The 19,612-nt window shown below is 43.7% G+C and overlaps 1 protein-coding gene and 1 long non-coding RNA gene across 10 annotated transcripts in view; one reads left to right on the top strand and one right to left on the bottom strand.

The window, feature by feature from the left end:
- Nucleotides 1-4,389: 4,389 nt before the first annotated feature.
- The window catches only part of TAFA4 (TAFA chemokine like family member 4), a 214,202-nt gene continuing 198,979 nt past the window's right edge, over nt 4,390-19,612 (bottom strand). For 5 of the 9 annotated variants that reach the window (XM_060402233.1, XM_042235979.2, XM_060402231.1 and 2 more), the window contains 2 exons: nt 13,359-13,442; nt 4,390-5,773 (listed from right to left, as the gene is read on the bottom strand). In XM_060402233.1, the coding sequence (XP_060258216.1) occupies nt 5,589-5,773; nt 13,359-13,442 (269 nt within the window). In that variant the 3' untranslated portion in view covers nt 4,390-5,588. Of the gene's footprint in view, nt 5,774-13,317; nt 13,443-19,612 lie in introns of all 9 variants that reach the window. The other 4 variants (XM_060402235.1, XM_060402234.1, XM_042235980.2 and 1 more) reach the window with 1 other exon arrangement.
- Nucleotides 14,424-19,476, top strand: LOC114109432 (uncharacterized). Its single transcript, XR_003586100.3, has 2 exons — nt 14,424-15,989; nt 18,309-19,476. It is a non-coding gene; the product is annotated as an uncharacterized LOC114109432 (long non-coding RNA).

The following is a 19,612-nucleotide window of genomic DNA, read 5'->3' as shown; positions in this document are numbered from 1 at the left end:
ATCTGTGGGTGTCTATCTGTCTTATTAATGAGTCCATTTCTGTTTGTTTTGAGGTTGTAAGCATAAGTGATATCAGGGGCAGTTTGTTGTTTTTCTGTCCGACTTCCGTCACTCAGTATTATGCTTACGTCCACTGGTGTTGCTGGAAAAGACATTATTTTATTCTTTTTTTTATGACTGAGGTGTATTCCATTGTATGTGTTATGTGCTGTGTGTGTGTGTGTGTGTGTGTGTGTGTGTGTGTGTGTGTGTTCCACATCATCTTAATCGAAACCATGTCTGGATAGATATCTTTTCTTCCATCTCTTGGCTGTGATTTGTATTTGCATCTGGGTCCAAGAATGAGATGGCTGGATCGTGTGGTACCTCTTTTGTTCATCTATTAAGGAATCTCCATACTGCTCTCCATGGTGGCTGTTACCAATTTTCATCTCCCCCCCAAAAGAGCATAGGAGTGTTCCCTTTTCTCCATGCCTTCTCCTGCATTTACTGTTTATCAGTTTTTGGTGACAGCCATTCTGTTTGGTGGGATATGATACGTCTTTGTAGTTTTCACTTCCTTTCCCTGAAAATGAGCCATGTTGGAGCATCTTTTAGGGAGTTTAAAAATTTTAAAAACAAAACACCCATGTTGTGCTTTAAATGTATGCTTGAGATTGGCTTCTTCAAGACCTACCCTGTTTTGAATTCTTTTTCAGTTACCTCCCCAAGACATTCCTTAAGGCAAAGTGGGTTTTTTTTGTAATAGCCCTGCAGGCCTTGTGAACTGGAGAAGGGAACAGCTACCCACTCCAGTATTCTGGCCTGGGAAATTGCATGGACAGAGAGGCCTGGCAGGCTAAGGTCTGCTGCTGCTGCTGCTGCCAAGTCGCTTCAGTCATGTCCGACTCTGTGCGACCCCATAGACGGCAGCCCACCAGGCTCCCCCATCCCTGGGGTTCTCCAGGCAAGAACACTGAAGTGGGTTGCCATTTCCTTCTCCAGGGCTAAGGTCTATGGGGTCGCAAAGAGTTGGACACGACCAAGCAACACACTTGTAGATTAGAATGGAATGTGCAAGAAGTAAGAGTCCAGAGCTCCTATCTCATGATGTCTTGCACCTTACAACTCAAGCTCCAGGCAAGTCCCAAGCCCTGCCTACACCACTAAGCAGAGGAAGCAGTCACATGTAGGAGAGGCGACTCCAGGAAGGAGGTTATCCCTGGGGACCCCCCAACAGGAGACTCGGAGAGCAGGGGTCTTTTCAAAGGTTTTCCAGCCCAAAGGGCCCGCATCACTGCAGTGCACTGAGTTTGGCTGAGCTGTAGGAGGGCCTGTGTGGGTCTGGAGATGTGGATCCTCACAGGGAACCAGGCGCTCGGTTTGCAGTGGGCTTACATGCTGCCCCCGCCTCCCCCACTGCCTCCACTCCACCCTGTCCAGCCCTGGGACGCAAGGCTGTCCAAGCTCCAGAAATGTGTCACCTGGCCAGGTGCCTGAGACCTGAGGGAAATATCATTGGCATTTTTTCATTTTAATTTTTTAATTTTCTATGGGAACATAGATGATTTTCCATATGTTTCTTTTTCGGTGTACACCAACCTGATTTGGTTACACATATGCATATATTTTTTCATGTTCTTTCCCATGCCTATTATCATAGTATATGGAGTGGGCTTCCCCGTGCTGTGCAGTAGGTCCATTTTGATTATCGAGTTTAAGTGTGTTACTCTATGTAGGTTAATCCCAACTTGCTAGTTTATCTGTGTCTTCTTACCTTTCTTTTTTAATAAGTTTCTTTTTCAACTCTGCAGGTCTCTCTGTGTTTTGTAAAGAGTTCCTTTGTGTCCATTTTGAGGTTGCAGGCATATCAGTGATATCATTGCCTGTCCGTCATTCTGTCTGATTACAGTTGTACGATAAGCCATTCATTTTTCTGCCAATGGCAGTATTGCCTTCATTTTCTTAATTCCTGTGTGTATATGCCCTATGTCTTCTGTGCCCACTCCTCTGTGAGCTTAGCTTGCTTTTATCTTTTAGCTGTTGTCAGTAGTGATGCGTGACCATTGAGGTGGATATATCCTTCCAAATTCTCGTGTGTTCCGACTGCTGCTCAGCAATGGGATTGTTGGATAATATGGTACTTGTAGTTTTCGTTTTTCAAGAAACTTCCAACATGTTTTCCATAATGGCTGTACCAACTTAAATTCCTACCAACAGGACGTATTCCTTTCTCTGCACACTCTGTCCAGGAGTTGCTGTGTTTAGTTTTTGGTGATGGCCATTCTGAACTGAGAGCTGATGTTGTGATTTGCATTGCCTCCATTATTACTGATATTTAGCATCTCTTCATGTGGTTTTGTCCATCCGTATGTGTTCTTCTGAGAAATGTGTACTTAGATCTTCTGTGCATTGTCTGATTGGATTCTTTATTTGTTTGACATATGGCTGCATGAGCTCTCTGAATAATTTGGAGATTAATCCCCTGTTGGTGCCACATATCTAAACTTTTCCTTGCATTTTGTGCGTTGCTTTGTGTTTTATTTATGGTTTCCTTTGGTGTGCAAAATGTTTTAAGTTTAATTAGGTCCCATCTGTTTATTTTTGTGGGGGTTTTTTTTTTCCATTACTTTAGGAGGTGGTTCAAAAAAGATATTGCTGCAATTTGTTTCAAAAGTGTTCCGCCTATATTTTCCTCTAAGAGTTTTATGGTGTCCCACTTTATATTTTAGTCTTTGGTCCATTTTGAATTTATTTGTGTGTGTGGTATTAGAGAATGTTCTAATGTCATTCATTTATATGTCGCTGTCCAGTTTTTCCAACACAACTAATCAGTGTCTTACAGTTTTCAGAGTACCTCTGTCTTCTTGGGTAGGTTTATTCCTAGGTATTTTTATTTGTCTTGTTGCAATGGTAAACGGGATCATTTCCTTTTTCTTTCTGATCTTTTCCTGTTAGTGTATAGGAATGCTGGTGTCATCTGTGTATTAATTTTGTATCTTCCATCTTTACTGAATTCCTTGATGAGCTCTCATAATTTCCTGGTAGCATTTTTATGATTTTCTATGTGTAGTATCATGTTATCTGCAAACAGGGAAAGTTTTACTTCTTTTCCAATTTGGATTCCTTTCATTTCTGACCACCTTGGTTAGGTCTTCCAAAACTATGCTGAGTAGAAATGGTGACAATGGGCACCCAGGTCTTTTTCCTGATACGAGAGGGAATGCTTTCAGTTTTTTGCTGTCAAGAATGATGCTAACTGTGAGTTTCCAACCATTTTTTTTAATACATAAAGAATATAGTTTTTCTTGTAATCTCATGTTGAAGTTCAATACTGAATACTTTTTCCAATTGTTTTTAGTGTTGGAAGTGTGACATTTTTCATGCATGTATCCAGTGGCAAAGAGTACAGTGGACATAGGGTTCGATAGATTTATTTGTGTGTAAAAGGATGAAAAATCTTCCCCAGAACTCTGAGGGCTCGTGGGAAGGTTCACTAAGTGGTGTTGAATTTGCCGTGTCAGCAGAATTCCACTTTTCCAAGGGCATGAGCTACAGGCGTCTGTGTAGTTCTGAGCAGCACCCTGGAACCTGAGGGAGCACTCTAAAATTGAGGAGGTTGCTGCTGCCTTACGAGAGGCCCTGTCCTAGTCCACAGGCCTAGCAGGGCAGCCGAAAGTCCTAAGATGGGAGAATCGAATGTCTCTCCGGTGTTGAGACCACTTGCGCCACCGTCTGACAGCCAGAGGTTGACATGACCGGTACCTCCTTTGGTATCTTTTCTGGGTTTTTACAGAATTTAAAGCAAAGACTCCTATCTGCTTCCCTACCAGAAAAAAAAAAAAGGAATGATAACACTAAAGTGCTTCTCAAATACCCATTTCAGAGCTGACTTGCGAACTAGGTATAAAGAACACTTTGAAGCAATAATGGATGAAATGGCAGCTTCCATACCTGCCACTTTCCCAAATGGACTGTTTACTCCCTGGAGGTAGTTTATATCCTGGAATGAACCTCAAGGTGAAGCGATGTCATTTTTACTTGATCTTGTTTGGGGCAAAAGATCAGATGTGTGGCTGAAAAACTAAGACATTGTCTCATGTTCCACACGGTTTCATTTTGACTCGCTTTTTTACAATGGAACATCTTATACTAAAGGCAGCAGAATGCATGTAAAACATTATGAATGGGCCTCAACTTAATTAAATCTTCCTACATTTTAAATTCTCCTTAGTGCTACATAGGTTTTGGAGAAGAAACAAATTAGTGATCTCTATATAAATTGCCATATACTAACATTAAAGTTTATGTAAAGTTTTCACATTGATCATAAAAATTTGCAAGCCTAAGAATGTTAACACCAAGTCTTATGGAATAAAACAGTCACAAAAGTGTGTACACCAAACACCATCAGTGAAACTAATTTTTTACTTACTAATATGAGAGTAACAATTCTGGTAAGCATCTAGTCAATCAAACAAAATTTAGCAAACAAGTAGCTATATCACCTTTCTCCGTTCCTTCTGCAAGACTGTTACTGTTACAAACAATACAATAATATTATTTTCTCCCATAATTGTGATAGGACAGGGATAATCAACAGTGCAGAAAGTATGTTTTTGGCATTTCTTAACATATAAAATGTCTTCCATATTGTTATAGTGGTATCTATTTAATAACATTATGCATTTCAAATCTGGGTCACTTGTTGTCTGTAATACATTTCTGCATGACAGCGTCTGAGAATGTGTGGAGACACAGCTGCTGCAAAGTCATTTAACCAAGAAAAAAAATGACTCAGATTTTACTCACATTTTAAAAATGAGCTAACTAATAAATAAGGAGGGAAGGCGCAGGGCTAACTCAGTCAGAGTCTAAAAGTTCTGCCGTTAATGACTTTTGTCTCAGAGTTAGTAAAACAGTTTGATTGACATAAACTGGATCTAAGAAATCACCCTTGATCTAAACAGAAAGTATTCTATATTTTCAGTGATTTACCTCTCTGCCTACACTTAAGCCATAGAAATCCCAGCAGGTTTCCTTTCTGTTGTGTATCTGTCACGAGAGGGCTTTGGCTGTAAACTATTGGGGTTGATACACTTCTTAGCACTGGGTGAAATGGCACACAGAAGTTACAATGGGAGCATTTTATTTCTGCTGACCTGCCAAAGGACCTTACAATGCAGAGAATTTAAAAGCAGTGAAACAAATGCACACACAGTAACCCCAACGTAAGTCCTTCTATTCCTCAAGGTTTATAAAATAAGTTTTCGTCACCAGTTAATCAGAGTTCATCAATCTACATTTGCAAAAAAAAAAAAAATGTTCTGCTAAAATGTTTTGTTATTTGGACGCTTTCAAATGACCAACACAGGGCTGAAGGAAAAGTTCACAGGAGGAAGGGAATGAGGATCCTCAGAAACAGGCCCGTGCTCCTGTGCAAATGCAGAAAGAAGCTGCAGACCCAGCCTTCTTCCTTCAGTGATGATCCATTTCTCCAACTTCCAATTTGCTGGTCCAGAGTCTCTTGGAGGTATGCTCCTTAGGAATCCAGGTGGGCTGTCCGCTGTGTGTGTGGCAGCCCATGGTTGTAACTCACTGTAGTCAAGTCACGAGGCAGTGAGAGCTGGAACAGTTAAGTAAACACCACCATTCACAGCAGAGATGCCAATGTGACGTGGGCAAAATCTAAGACAACTTCCCACAAAGTCCGGGACGGCAGTCCCAACAGGAGAGTGCTGCAGCCCGTCCATCCTCCAGCGTGGAGGCACCTCTCTCTTTGCTACCGTGTTACCTGAAATGAATTTTGAAAGTTAGCATTCAGCACCCTAGAACCACCAAAGGTATTCCTTCCTCTTAACAGACCCAGAAGTCCCTGTCTGTGTCAGATGTGTACAATTAATAGTCGGGCCCCTTGATCTGTAACCAACCTCTCCCAATCAGCTGTTGACATCAAATTCTTCTATTTGTCTTCCTTTTAGGTTGCAGAGGAAAACACACCCAAAACATTCCACAACATGGTTATAGGCCCTAGTTCTGTATCTTGTGGGGTTTATATAAAATCCCAGCAGATTAGGTACATTGATTGCTCATCGAGGTAACTCAACGTATGCTAAGACATGCTTTTATTAATGGGACTAAACTTTTGCCAGATGAGTGCTGATTTAAATCAGTGTATGTCAGGATCAGAATACTGCCTTTGTTATATTTTTAAGGAGCCACTAAGCACAAGGTAGTTAACTTTTGTTTTCAAAAATAGGTTATTTTATAAAACTACAATATTTTCTGAAAATGTGGTGGTGGTTTAGATGCTAAGTCGTGTCTGACTTTTTGCAACCCCATTGACTATAGCCTGCCAGGCTCCTTTGTCCATGGGATTCTCCAGGCAAGAATACTGGAGTGGGTTGCCATGCCCTCCTCCAGGGGATCTTCCCGATCCAGGAATTGAACCCAGGCCTCCTGCATTGCAGGCAGATTCTTTACCAACTAAGCTACAAGGGAAACCCTTTCTGAAAACCTACATCCATTAAAAAATGTGTGGTTTCTTCCACTTTCAAGCACCCAGGCTCACCATTACTTGGCCTCTAAGAAAACAGGTCTGCAGTTTCTATAGTTTGAAATCATCGTGTAATAAATGGTACAGGTTAGATAATCGATACACCAACTAGGAATAAATAGAAGCATAATATGTTAACCCATCTACACCATCCGCATACTTTTAAAGTAAATGATATTCTCTGCTCACACAGTCATCGTGACTACTTGATGTCATCATCCAATCAGGTATGTATTCACACTTCAGATCTGCTTTCAAGTGACACAGCCCTTTATTTGTGCATTCTGAAACTGCTCTTTTGTTTGCTATACAGTATTCTCAGCACAAATAGTATTAAAACCCTTTCCTCGTGGAACTTAGCTAAAATAGGGAGAGAGATAGTTTTCCTGTGAAACACCAAATGGCAGAGAATCTTCAGTTTTGCAGGCCACACCGTCGCTGTTGTATCCACTGCACTCTGCCTTCATACCGTGAAAGCAGCCGTAGGCAATACATAAACCAGTGGGCTTTGCTAGGTCCCAATACTCTTGATTTTTGGATGTCCAAATTGAAACTCACAAAATTTTCATGCTAAGAAAAGCACACTCCTTTTGTTTTTTTCCCCAACCATTAAAAAAAAAAATTACAACTCATTCTTTCTCTGCTGTTTTAAGGACCTGTGAGCTAAGGGCTGGATTTAGCTCATAAGACATAGCTCGCTTATTGCTAACCTAGAGGAAAAGGGCTGGACAAATAGGTAAATTAAAAGTATATCAAAAGGTGATAGAGTGTATGGTGCCCAGGACTGGGGCAGGGAGGGGAGACGGCCGCTATTTCACAGAGGCTTGTCGGGGAAGGAGGTGCCTGCAGAGAACCTTGGGAGAATGGGGCCCTGACTACTTGAGGGAAGAACTGTCCCGGGAGAGGGAAACTCAAGGATTTTGGCCTTTTTCTAAGGGAGGCACAGAGATGAGACAAGGAATGTGGTTCCAGGCTGTCAACTCAGAGAGACCACTTGGTAAGAGGGGAGCCAGCAGGACTCGTGACGAATACAGGATGTGCGGGAAAGGCGTCAAGGACAGCTCTCGGGTCTTAGGCTCGTGCAGCCAGAGGAGGAAGCGGGTCATTCTCTGTGCAGGGAGGACTCGCTCTCTCAGCCTCAGGTTCCTCATCTGCTAAATGAAAAACAGTAGCATCTACCCTCCTTAAGTTGTCGTGAGAAGGGAGTGAACTGCACGAAGGGTGTGGTCGCTACTTGTCGTGAGGTTCGTGCTCAAGGAACAGTGACTGTTGTCATGGTAGCTGTTCCTGGATCTCTTTCATGCATCTGTTTCAAACCCAACCATCTCTATAGTCAGCCAAGTAGCAGTCTACATCTAGAATGTAATTCTCAAAAGCATCTTATTTGAGGGAGCGCATTCTCCACATCCAACCCTTTGAGGAACCTTTCTGCACTGATGGTTGGATGAGATGCTTTCAGATTTAGTTGCTTTGAAAATTGTGTCTTGCTGATTGTAGGTGGAAGGCGCATTGCATCTTGGTGGATGAAAGGTTGCTATCGTGTCGCTATCAGCTCCACTCTCACGTGACACTGTGCCCCGAAGAGTTCAGGCTCTAGGGATCAGAGAAGCTAAGACTTCAGGATAAGAGTCACCTTGGCGCGACCTTGAAAGACAAGTGGACTTGAGAGGTGGAAGGGGATGGAGAGGAAGGTGTGGACACACAGGCCTGTCGGCTGAGTAGCCACGAAGGCCCATCCCAAGATGCTTATATTCTACATTTTCTAGCAGTTACCAAGGGGCATCCATTGATGATTCCAGGAAGGAACCTGGGCAGGGACCTCACCCTCGTGGCACAGAAAGCCAAGATAAAGGTAGGAACTGAGAGCAGGTAGGGAGCTCGAAAACCGAGGGTATACTGTTTGCTCATCAGAATCTCCCTAAGAACAACTGTTTTTAAAGTATGGTTTTCTAATCCCCATCCCAGAACATCCTAGAATGAGGCTCAAAATAGTTGTATTTTTAACAAGTTCCCGTGATGATTGTTCTACAGCCACTGGTATCATGAAACAATTATAACATGGTGGTAGAGAGGACACGGAGAAGGCGATGGCACCCCACTCCAGTGCTCTTGCCTGGAAAATCCCACGGATGGAGGAGCCTAGTGGGCTGCAGTCCATGGGGTCGCAAAGAGTCGGACATGACTGAGCGACTTCCCTTTCACTTTTCACTTTCATGCATTGGAGAAGGAAATGGCAACCCAGTCCAGTGTTCTTGCCTGGAGAATCCCAGGGACGGGGGAGCCTGGTGGGCTGCCGTCTATGGGGTCACACAGAGTCGGACACAACTGCAGTGACTTAGCAGCAGCAGCAGAGAGGATAAGGATGACCTGTTGCAGGAGACCAAGAGCCAGAGGGAAGGGTATCAATTAGGGACCAGTGAGGAAGGAACCAGAGCCGTTGGTCACCTTAGATCCTGAGGAGAGGGAGGTGTGGAAGAGAGTGTCTTACCTCCTACCTCTAGCTTTTCCAGTATGAAATACTGCAAACACTTGGACACTTAATAGAAACTCTGAAGAACAAAAGGAAGCAATGGGATCAGGTAGGATGCTGACACACACAGTTACCGAAAGAACTACCTGTTTTCCAGCTTTAGCACTACTGCTGTGTGGGGCTATACAACTCTGTCGTGGGGACAGCCCTGTGCATTTCAGGATGTTGAGCCGCATCTCTGGCCTCTGACCACGGAAGCCCACAGCAACCCCCTCCCCACTGTGTGACAACTAAAAACATCCTCAGACATTGCCAAACATCTCCTTGAGGGCAAAACTGTCCCTCAGTGGGAATCGCCACTCTCAACGCACACTTCTTTACTCTTAGAAGTCTTAAAATTAGGAACATGTACAAATCTAAAACTTCTCAAACTTCAGCATGTGATCTGCTTGTATTTGCAAACAACAAAAAAGCCTTCAAACCATTGCCTGTGGTGCTAAAACACTACACACTTGTAAGGAGCCTTAACACCAACAACTCAAACAGGGAGAAATGATTCGGCACATTAGCAATTACAGGAGACCCTGGTTTGATTCCTGGGTTGGGAAGTTCCACTGGGGAAGGGATAGGCTACCCACTCCAGTATTCTTGGGCTTCCCTTGTGACTGAAGAATCCGCCTGCAATGTGGGGAGACCTGGGTTCAATCCCTGGGTTGGGAAGATCCCCTGGAGAAGGGAAAAGGCTACCCACTCCAGTATTCTGGCCTAGAGAATTCCATGGCCTGTATAGTCCATGGGGTTGCAAAGAGTTGGACACAACTGAGCAACTTACACTTTTCACTTTCAGGTAATAAAACTCAGAATTTAATTAAGGAAAATCAAGGCAGGATGTCAGAGAAGTTAGATTTCCCCCAACAAAGCAGTACCTGCCTCCTCTCCGGGGATATTGAAAACAATACAAGCAGAATCAGCTCGGTGTCTGGCTTCCTGGTTAGGGAGTTGTCCACTCTCACGTTCCTATCTTCATCTAAGACTATTCGCATCGCAGGTTGACTGCTAACTTTGTTACATTCGCATTTCAGTGGGAAAGAAAATTTGGACCTAGATGCCTGACAGTAGCTAATCTTTTTCTTTTAGCTCTTCTGTGTTTTGATGCTGCCATGCATGGACTGTTAATGAAAATGGAAACTATTTTGCTATATAGTTACTAATACCCCCTTGAGAGAGGCAAGTGTTCTATCTTTATGTGACTGTGGTCTCACCTAGGGTGTGAGATCCAGTGTCAGACACAGCTTTTGTGAGCTCGATGCCAGTCACCACTCCACAAATGGATTTACTCTATGTGCATAAGCTCCATAAAAGACATAAAATGTTTTATATAGTTCAAGTCACACCGACTTGGATTACCAAAGGAAACAAAGTTTTATGACTCCAAGATTATTCTCCAGTGCTGTATCACAAAAAAGAAAAAAGAAAAGCAGCTATGTATCATGAGGGCTGGGGGAACTGTATCATGCCTCTGCAGCTTTTCACAGCGCTAAATGAAATGTCACTGCCGTTGAGGATTCACTAGAGCAAACTCCTAATCCCAGCACACAGAGCTACAACACCCCTCCAGGCCCACTTCGTGCAAATACCCTCGCTAACTGTACGGAAACAGCAGGGAGCTGCTCAAGCAAGGGGCTCCTTAGACGCATTCTGTCCCAGAACACAGCTGACTGGTGCTCAGTATCTTACCTTATATTTCTGTGTAACAGTCAATACAAGTATAACCTTGCAAAACGTTATTTCTTAGTCTACAAGAAACACGAAAAAAGGAAAGGTTTATGGTTGACGGATTTAAGACTCTAGCTCTTTGGCCACTGCAAGATTTGGATTTTGGAAGAGGTAAGGGAAAAGAGGCTGATGGGGGCCCATGGGAAAGGACACTGGAATTATCTTAAGGCAGGATTTGTTTAACAGGCACACTTGGGTTTACCCAGATTGAAAGTTTATGGGAGTGGGTTAGAAAAGGAGCTGATAAAAATGATGGCAGTGTTGGAAACAGTGCTGCAGTGACCACTGGCGTCCATGTGTCTTTTAGAATTACGGTTTGCTTAGGGTATAACATACAGTCACTGCTGCTGCTGCCGCTAAGTCGCTTTAGTCGTGTCCGACTCTGTGACTCTGTGTGACCCCGTAGACGGCAGCCCACCAGGCTCTGCCGTCCCTGCGATTCTCCAGGCAAGAACACTGGAGTGGGTTGCCATTTCCTTCTCCAACGCGTGAAAGTGAAGTCACTGAGTCGTGTCCAGCTCTCTGCAACCCCATGGACTGCAGCCCAGGCTCCTCCATCCATGGGATTTTCCAGGCAAGAGTCCTGGAGTGGGGTGCCATTGCCTTCTCCGATATATTCACTACCATATGTAAAACAGACAGCTAGTAGAAAGCTGCTGTATAACACAGGAAGCTCAGCTTGGTGCTCTGTGATGACCTAGATGGGTGGGGGATGGGAAAGAGGTGATCGATGCATCCATATGGCTGATTCACTTAATTGTACAGCAAAAAATAACAACATTGTAAAGCAATTATACTCCAATTTTTTTTTTAAATGGTGGCAGTAGTAACTTCCTTCCTCTACCAACAACCTCCATGAACCTCTACTGCCCTGGATAAAAAAGCATAGATCAGGTCATTTAACCTAGTGATCATCATATCACTAACAAGGACAACTTCGTTGATAATTGTAATTAATGGTAAAATGATCTTGATTTTGAAATTATTTTACCTACATAATAAAGAATAAATCAGACAACTTACTAGACTATTAATAATCTGAGATGTAATAAATATCAGCTAAAATTTACATGTAAAGTTTATTTTTAAATCTTGTTTTACAATAGTATGTTTTAGACTTAATCTTTTATTAATGACTTGTTTAAATATTTATAAGATCTTGCTTATTATAATACCTCATGTGCACACACAGGAGAGCTCACCTGTTCTTGCCCTCAGTGGCTGAAGATGACTGAGAACTTGAGTAATTCAAAACACTCATAAAGGGGGAAAATGTAAGCAAGGTGAGAAACCATTCAAGGGATAGTCTACCTCTTTGGGGGGCCAAAGCTGACACAGCAACCAGGATTAAACAGCCATTCCGTTCCAGTGTGTGTAGCTCATTAGAATCCTAGACTGACCTGTTTTATTAATTTTTGTACAAGAAACAGTACAGAGATATTCAGCCAGCTCTGGGACTATTAGGTGAGCGACTCAGCAAGAGGCCCTGACTTCACTGCTCGCCTCCCAGACAGGAAGCTGACAGAATGAAGCAAGTAAGTGGAGCAAGGCCTGTGAACTGTGTTTTACATAATGCACTCAGAGATACAAGGGATGTGCATCCTATCAGTGAAGGATTCCCTGAAGAATGGTTTCGTTCTAGAGAAGGATGGCAGAAAGCGCATTCCTTTGCAGCTAGAAATGCGCCACGGGAAGGACTAACCGAGGCTGAGATGGTTGGAGCAGAAAGAACAAAGGTAGGTGCTCTGCGGAGTGTTTTAGTGAGGGCCACACAAGCAGAGGGGAGCTAAGGAGCACAGAGAAGCCACTCAAGAGATTTGGGGGTGGACTAGCTTAGCAGATCTGCAATTGACAAAAATGACTCCATTCTATGGAGAACAGGCAGGAAGGGAAGCAAGAGTGGATATGAGGAAGCAACCTTGGTCATCCAGACACAGCAGAGACCACCCGGGGATGGTAACTATGGTGATGCAGAGAGGGGGCGGGGCGTGGAAGTACCAGTCCCTAAGACAAAACAAGAGCGTGGACGGCAGGAGAGGAGAAAGAAGTGCAGTTCCTGGCTCAAGAACTGGGTAGAAAATGGAGTGTTTCAGAGACACAACTAGAACGAGGATGAATGGGGAGGAAACACGACTTACAAAGGCTTGACTTGGAGTCTTCAGCCAATTCAGCCAGACTAAATCTCCACCGAGGTGGCAGGTATTCTATTTCAGTGAGTCACCAGGATGTGGGGTCTGGCCACACTCGTTTGATGCACGGGACTGTCAACTGTGAAACCTTTACTTTAAATTGGCCCGTGAAGGAGCTGAAATGAATTCAGGAGCCCTGCTTCAGATAAGGCATCCCTCCACCAGTCACGACTCCATAAATCCGAAATGGAGGGTGATGCTGAGAAATGGGCCTTTCACAGGGCCCCACTCCTAGCGGGGCATTGCCCACGGAACTTTACCCTCCCTCTTGGCGGCAGGATGAATGTAGGGGGCAGGCTACAGCGTGCGGAAGCTGTCGCGTGCAGTTGCATTCCGTCTATACTTGCCTTGGTAGTTTTGACTTTGTTGCCACTGCTACAGGACCAACCTGAGTAATCGGGCAGCACTCGGCAGTCCTCTCCTTCCAAACAAGGATCCATGTGACACCACCATTTCTGAATCACAATGGAAGCTGGAAGACAAAGGCCATGTAACATTTGTGATGCGGTTTCTTCCCTCCAAATCCAGGCAACGTAAAGCTCAATGCAGGTTAGTACACTGGTTTCCAAGACTGCGTATAGGTGTCACCATAAGGAAAGAATCCAACCACCCATATACTTAACAGAAAAACACTATTTCTTTTTTATGCAGTTGGCTAACATTATGATGCAGGTAGTAAGATCTCAGACTGTGCGCCCTTCTTTAAAGGAGCTCGGATGAGCTGTTTTACTCTCAAGCTTTGGTTTCTTCACCTGTACAATGGGGAGAAAAATAGAGCCTCCCCAAAGGATGGCAAGGGGATACAGCCGATCCAGGTAAAAGCCCTGGCTGACTTTGCACCAGGCACTGTGTTGTCAGGAGATATTAGCTGTTACCGTGTCTCCATCTCTGGTTGCAGGTGGCAGTGGAGGACGCTGATACTGCAGGTGTGAGTGCTGTTGACAACAGAGTGTCAAGACTGGGAACAGACAATATTTTCATCCCAGAAGGTGCTCATCTCTCCATGCCATTCCAACTAGGTGAGTCAACCTGAGGCACCTGGGTGCCAAGTTAAGAGAGGGAGCACCGGCACCCCTTCACAAGCCCACATTCTTGACCAGTTAGGTGGCTAACCTGTGACTTCCCTTCACCTCACTGTCCCCACAGCAGTCTGCCAATACAGTGATTCATGCTGCAAGCCCATGAATCAGAAACTAGCACCCCAGTTCTCTGAGTTTGCAGGTAAAGATGAGAAATTAAGGAAAAAAACCATCAGCATGACTAGTTATTTCCATAGATTTCAAAGGGTAAAAAAGATGGTGATAGGTTTTTTAAGGGGACTCCCATGCAGGTAGAGGACCAAGTTCCAAAGCTGCGGGTAGTGTGTGTGGATTGGGGGTGGAAGCAGATTAACCTTTCGTTGTTGTTGAAACAGTAACAGGTTGCTTTTTTAATAATTCCCCAATGGATTCTACTACTGCCTCAGAACTCTGAAAGTCAAGTTCAAGAAAAAGCAGGCGTTACACAAGCCTACCTTGGAGGAATCCGGATCACCATAAAGTGACACAACTTTATGACTTCCCAGTGCATATGAAGGTCAGGTTCACACTACCCCGTAGTCTCTTAAGGGTGCAATGGCACTGTATCTATTTTTAAAAAGCAAACCTCAATGTATACATACCATAATTTTAAAAATATTTTACTGCTCAAAATTGCTAACTATCATCTGAGCCTTTAGTGAGTCATATTCTTTTCGCTGATAGAAGATTTGAAGTACTGCAAAAATTGCCAAACTGTGACACAAATACACAAAGCGAGCAAAGGCGGTGGGGAAAATGGTGCTGATAGACTCACTCAATGCGGGGTTGCCTCAAACCTTCAATTTGTCAAAACGCAGTATCTGTGAAGTACAATCAAACGAGGCATGACTAAATCCTAACAGTTACTTTGTCGTGAATGCAGGACACCTTAAAAATGAAGGGAAGACACTCAGTAATTTCAAATTCATTACAACTCTAAGGTTAACAGTGGGGGTTTTTTTCCTGAATTTTACACAGGAGGGAAAACTGAGGTCCAGTGGTATTAAGCAACCTGCCCAAAGTCACAGTCTTTGCAAGTAGCCAAACGGCATTTGAACAGAGGTGCCCCAGCACAACACTTAGTACCTACCTACTCCCCAGCAGAGGCCCGACTGGAGGCAGCAACAACGTCAGGTAACAGAGCAAACGTGACGTGGCATGACAAGGGGACAGAACGGTTCCGTTACTGGCTGAAGTGACGACTTACTGTGCCTTCTCTGCGTGCAAACACCATTCCAGGTTCTGACCCAACACTGAGGTGTTACCCAGTAAGTCCCCTCCAAACCAAGACAGTGCCTGAGTAAGGCAGATTTGTGATCTAGAATAACCAGCTGCTACTGAAATCAGAGAAGGCAATGGCACCCCACTCCAGTACTCTTGCCTGGAAAATTCCATGGATGGAGGAGCCTGGTAGGCTGCGGTCCATGGGGTCTCGAAGAGTCGGACATGACTGAGCGACTTCACTTTCACTGTTTACTTTCATGCATTGGAGAAGGAAATGGCAACCCACCCCAGTGTTCTTGCCTGGAGAATCCCAGGGACAGGGGAGCCTGGTGGGCTGCCGTCTATGGGGTTGCACAGAGTCGGACACGACTGAAGCGACTTAGCAGCAGCAGCAACTGAAATCAGAAGGTGCCAACACTGAGAAAGGCATAACGCTAAATGGCTTATTTATTGTGTCAGAGACTGAACTTGATGGATGGACACACTGGGGTCAAGTCTAGGAAAGTTATATTTTTTTCAGCTCCCAATATCACAACAGTTTCACCTTAAAACTGTACAGAGCAGTGTCCTTTTTAAACACTTCTATGTACTGTTCTTGTGATTGTCCCCAGAACCTTCAGAAGCAAGAACAGGAGGCAGATGGTTCCAGACAAAACACAAGAGCTTTCCACACCATGAGTAGTATCTGAATCCAGACTCTGCATCCATCAACCTTTCTGCTTACGCCAGAGTTTAAGGTAATAGTTTAGATGCGGAAGTGCTACGCAGAGTTGACCATATTCATAGTGCTGACTAGTCATTGCCTATTTTCTGAATGCCTTAGTCTGGTCCCAAGTAGGTACAAAGATAAGGGGTTTCCAGCCTTCAATTCAAAATACCATCTCCAGGCAGAAAAGTTATATAAATGTTGACAGACTTTGTTATATTTACACAGAGTTAAAATTGAACATGAAATACTGTCCAGGAAAATCTTTAAAACTGTTCCACAGACAAACTTTCTTCCACTCAGCAGTGGAGACCTGTGTACTCCTGGCAGCTATCAGAGCTACATGGATGATTCGAAAGAAGCTCTGACAGGTGCCTAGAGATCCGAGTGAAGGTAAGAGGGACAGTGAAGGGGTGGCTGAAGTGAGTGGTCAGCAAGGAAGCAATGGACACTCAGTGGCTGTCAGGGACAAGTGAACACTTGGTTCTCTCAGCAGTAGGAAGCTCTGAGAAGCTTGTGACCAAGATAGCACCTTCAGCCAGGAAACCTGTGTCCCTAGAAGATGAGAGAATGTAGAACAAAAAGGAGTCTGAGAGAAAAGACCAGCTGAGCTGGAGTGAGGTGAGAAGTCGAGGAATAAACTCCCTGCCGAGGAAATGGATGGAATCCAATTCTCTCACCTTCAGAGCAGAGAAGTGCTGGTATCTCCTCCCTGGACCATGGGGATCCAAGACAAATCTAGAAACAGATCTTGAGGGGGAAGGATGATGGATTCAGGCATTCATCACAGACAAACAGGCCAATTCCTAACTAGTGAACTGCCTAGTTTTGTTTAAAGATTGAAGTGTATTTTAATAAATCAAAGAAGCATATATTGACACCATCAAGACCTTATGAAATCATTTACCACGATCCTGTCATTTAATTGGAAAACACAGATAGTATTTCTAAAGACAGATTCACAACTGACTCCTAAAACTAGCAAAGCTGTCCTGGAATGTAAAACACTGCTAACTTGTGAAAAAGAAACCCTGTTCATAGTCGATAGAACACAAAGAGGGAGGGGCTTCCATAGGTCCATACTGTATCCAGGATAAAGGTTTTTGTGAAAAACTTAATCCCCGATGCTTTTTCAAAAAAGAGAGACATAGTAAGAGGCGCCCCGGTAGCCAAAATACAAGTTTCACATTCCTTTAGGAGTTAAGGATTGAGGAAAGAAGGCACAGTGAAGGGGAGAACCAAGCAGGGGGCTGACCTAACAGAGAAGAGAGTGATTAAGGAGCCTGCGAGTATCAGCCTCTGTGCACACGGAGTAGGGCTGTAAACTGAGACAAAGGACTCAGAAATAGGACTCTATTAAAATAACTCTTGAGAACATCTGCCCACTTAACTGAGTCTTGTCTCTGCAGGAAAATAAGTTTGTAGGAGGAATACATGTTTTTTTTTTCCTGTTACCAAGTACCATAATATATTTTAAATGAGAAACTTATCTTGTCACTTCTATTTTTAAAATGAAATTCTTTAAAAAGCCCCATGCCTTCCTGACTTAGAAAAACACAAAATATCCCTATCTCCAAGCTGCCGAGCTGTAACAAGTTTCTGGTTTTATGTAGGAAAGGAAATTTTAAAAAGACAGTGATGCTCCCGTTTTATGGAAGCAGCTACTACTTCCTATATTCTCTTTGGGGGACAGTGTGGCGAGGTGGCTAAGTAGCTAAGGAAAGCGGATGCACTGTCTTTATCTCTCTGTTGTATAAAATAGATGGATGTTTTTGGTTTCTTGCCCTTGTTCCAAATAAATATCACTCTAAATACATACTCTGTTTTCTTTAATACATAATTATTTAGATAAGCCCACCTTCAAATAAGACTAAGAGGCTCACTTCTCTATAGCTGGTCTCTCCTTTATTGGTTTATTTTGATTGTTTTTACAAACAGGTAAGGCTTTTCTAAAGAAAAGTGTGTTTCTACACTGACACTATGGACAGAAAGGTTTAAGAAGCATCTTCCCCAGGATATGTGTCCTCTGTAAAATGGAAACAGTCACAAGAACATCAAAACAAGAAGAGGTTTTGATGTATTTCATCTTTAGCTCTTTTGCTCTTACCTGTGTTATTTCAAGACACCTGACATGTTCCTTCAATATTAAGCCACTGATTAACTTTTAAGAAAGGTAGGTGGAAAAGCCTGCCAATAGATATGCTTAGAATTCAAGAAAGGAAGCCATTAGAAGCTGACCCAGCTAACATGCATAAAAGCAGTAGTGTGAGGACTATGGTTTTTTTTTTTTTAAGGAATCTTTTACTTGTTCACACATTTTACCTATGACCCAGCATTGTTATTTCCACAGAGTACACAGTGAGGCTGTGGATGAAGATATACACACTCCTCCTCTGTGATCTAAGATGCATCTAAATGCGACCTTGCACAAGCACATCCACACACAGCAGAGACCTCGAAGGCCCGGCTTCTCAACCTTGACACGCCTGACATTTGGAGCCATCTAATTCTTCACTTCAGGGGTACAGCCTATGCGTGTTAAGATATTCAGCAGCACAACCCTCTCCCCCAGCATAAAGACCAAAAGCATCTCCAGGCATTATCACATGTTTCCAAGCTGCAGAAAACCACCCCCAGTTGAGCAACAATGGTCTCCGGTCACATACAGTTATGATCCAGATGTCCTCAGCCCAGAATGAGAGGCTTTGCTAGTTCATCAAACCTCATCAAAGCTTGGCCAGGTGAAAATACAACTCACTCTAATATGTCAGCTCTAGTCCTGTGTCCCTTCTTCCCACTGAAGGTAATTCCACAAGTCTAACATCTGCATGTTTCTCTGTCCCCTACAGACACCCAAATCCTGGGCTCACCATGACACCTAGGCTGACAATCCATCTGACCTGTCAAATTCAGAGAACACATTTTTCCTTCTGAGAAATCTCAGGGTATTTGATACGAACTTCGCTCACAGCATTTCCTACCTTTCTTATTGGCAGAGCGGGCTTCGTCCACTCTCCTTGAATACAAATTCCCAGACAGCAGGCAGTAAGTCCAAAAAGTTGATTTGCTCTCAGACCTTTACTATCACAGGCCCTGTGCACACCTCCAGATTTGTCTTCTACCATTTCTGAGCCAGATGAGCTGCTTCCATTTCCCAAGGCTGCCCCCGCTCATTCTCAGGTGCCCTACACCCCCGCCCCTCCTCCTACATAGTAGTCAGACTCATGGCTCCTCATGGGTACCACCCCTTGACCCCTTCTCTATTCTCCAAGAGTCCTTCATTTACTAGACTTTAATTATCTGTCTTGCTTATTATTAGCAAACTCTGGGTTGAAAACAGGACCTCCAGCATCTAGGACTTGCCAGGCACAAAAGAGCTAAATTAAAACTAGATAAATGCACACACATATCCTTCCAACTGTCAAAGTGCTTTAGTAAAGGATACTTCATTGTCACTTAGCTGACCAACACCGAGAAAAACTCAGAAAAGTGCTTCATCGTTCAGGTGGCACAGAGAACACAGCTAGGAACAAAACCTTGTGAACTCACATCTTAAAGACAGACCCTACATCTCACCACACAACCCAATTCACAAAAGACGTCTTCAGGACACACAGTAACTCTTATCCTTAACCAAGCGAAGTCTGACATCTC

Source organism: Ovis aries, chromosome 19 (assembly GCF_016772045.2).
Source record: "Ovis aries strain OAR_USU_Benz2616 breed Rambouillet chromosome 19, ARS-UI_Ramb_v3.0, whole genome shotgun sequence".
Classification (NCBI taxonomy): Eukaryota; Metazoa; Chordata; class Mammalia; order Artiodactyla; family Bovidae; genus Ovis; species Ovis aries.
The sequence above is the reverse complement of the archived record's forward strand: the minus strand, read 5'-3'. Positions and strand labels throughout refer to the sequence as shown.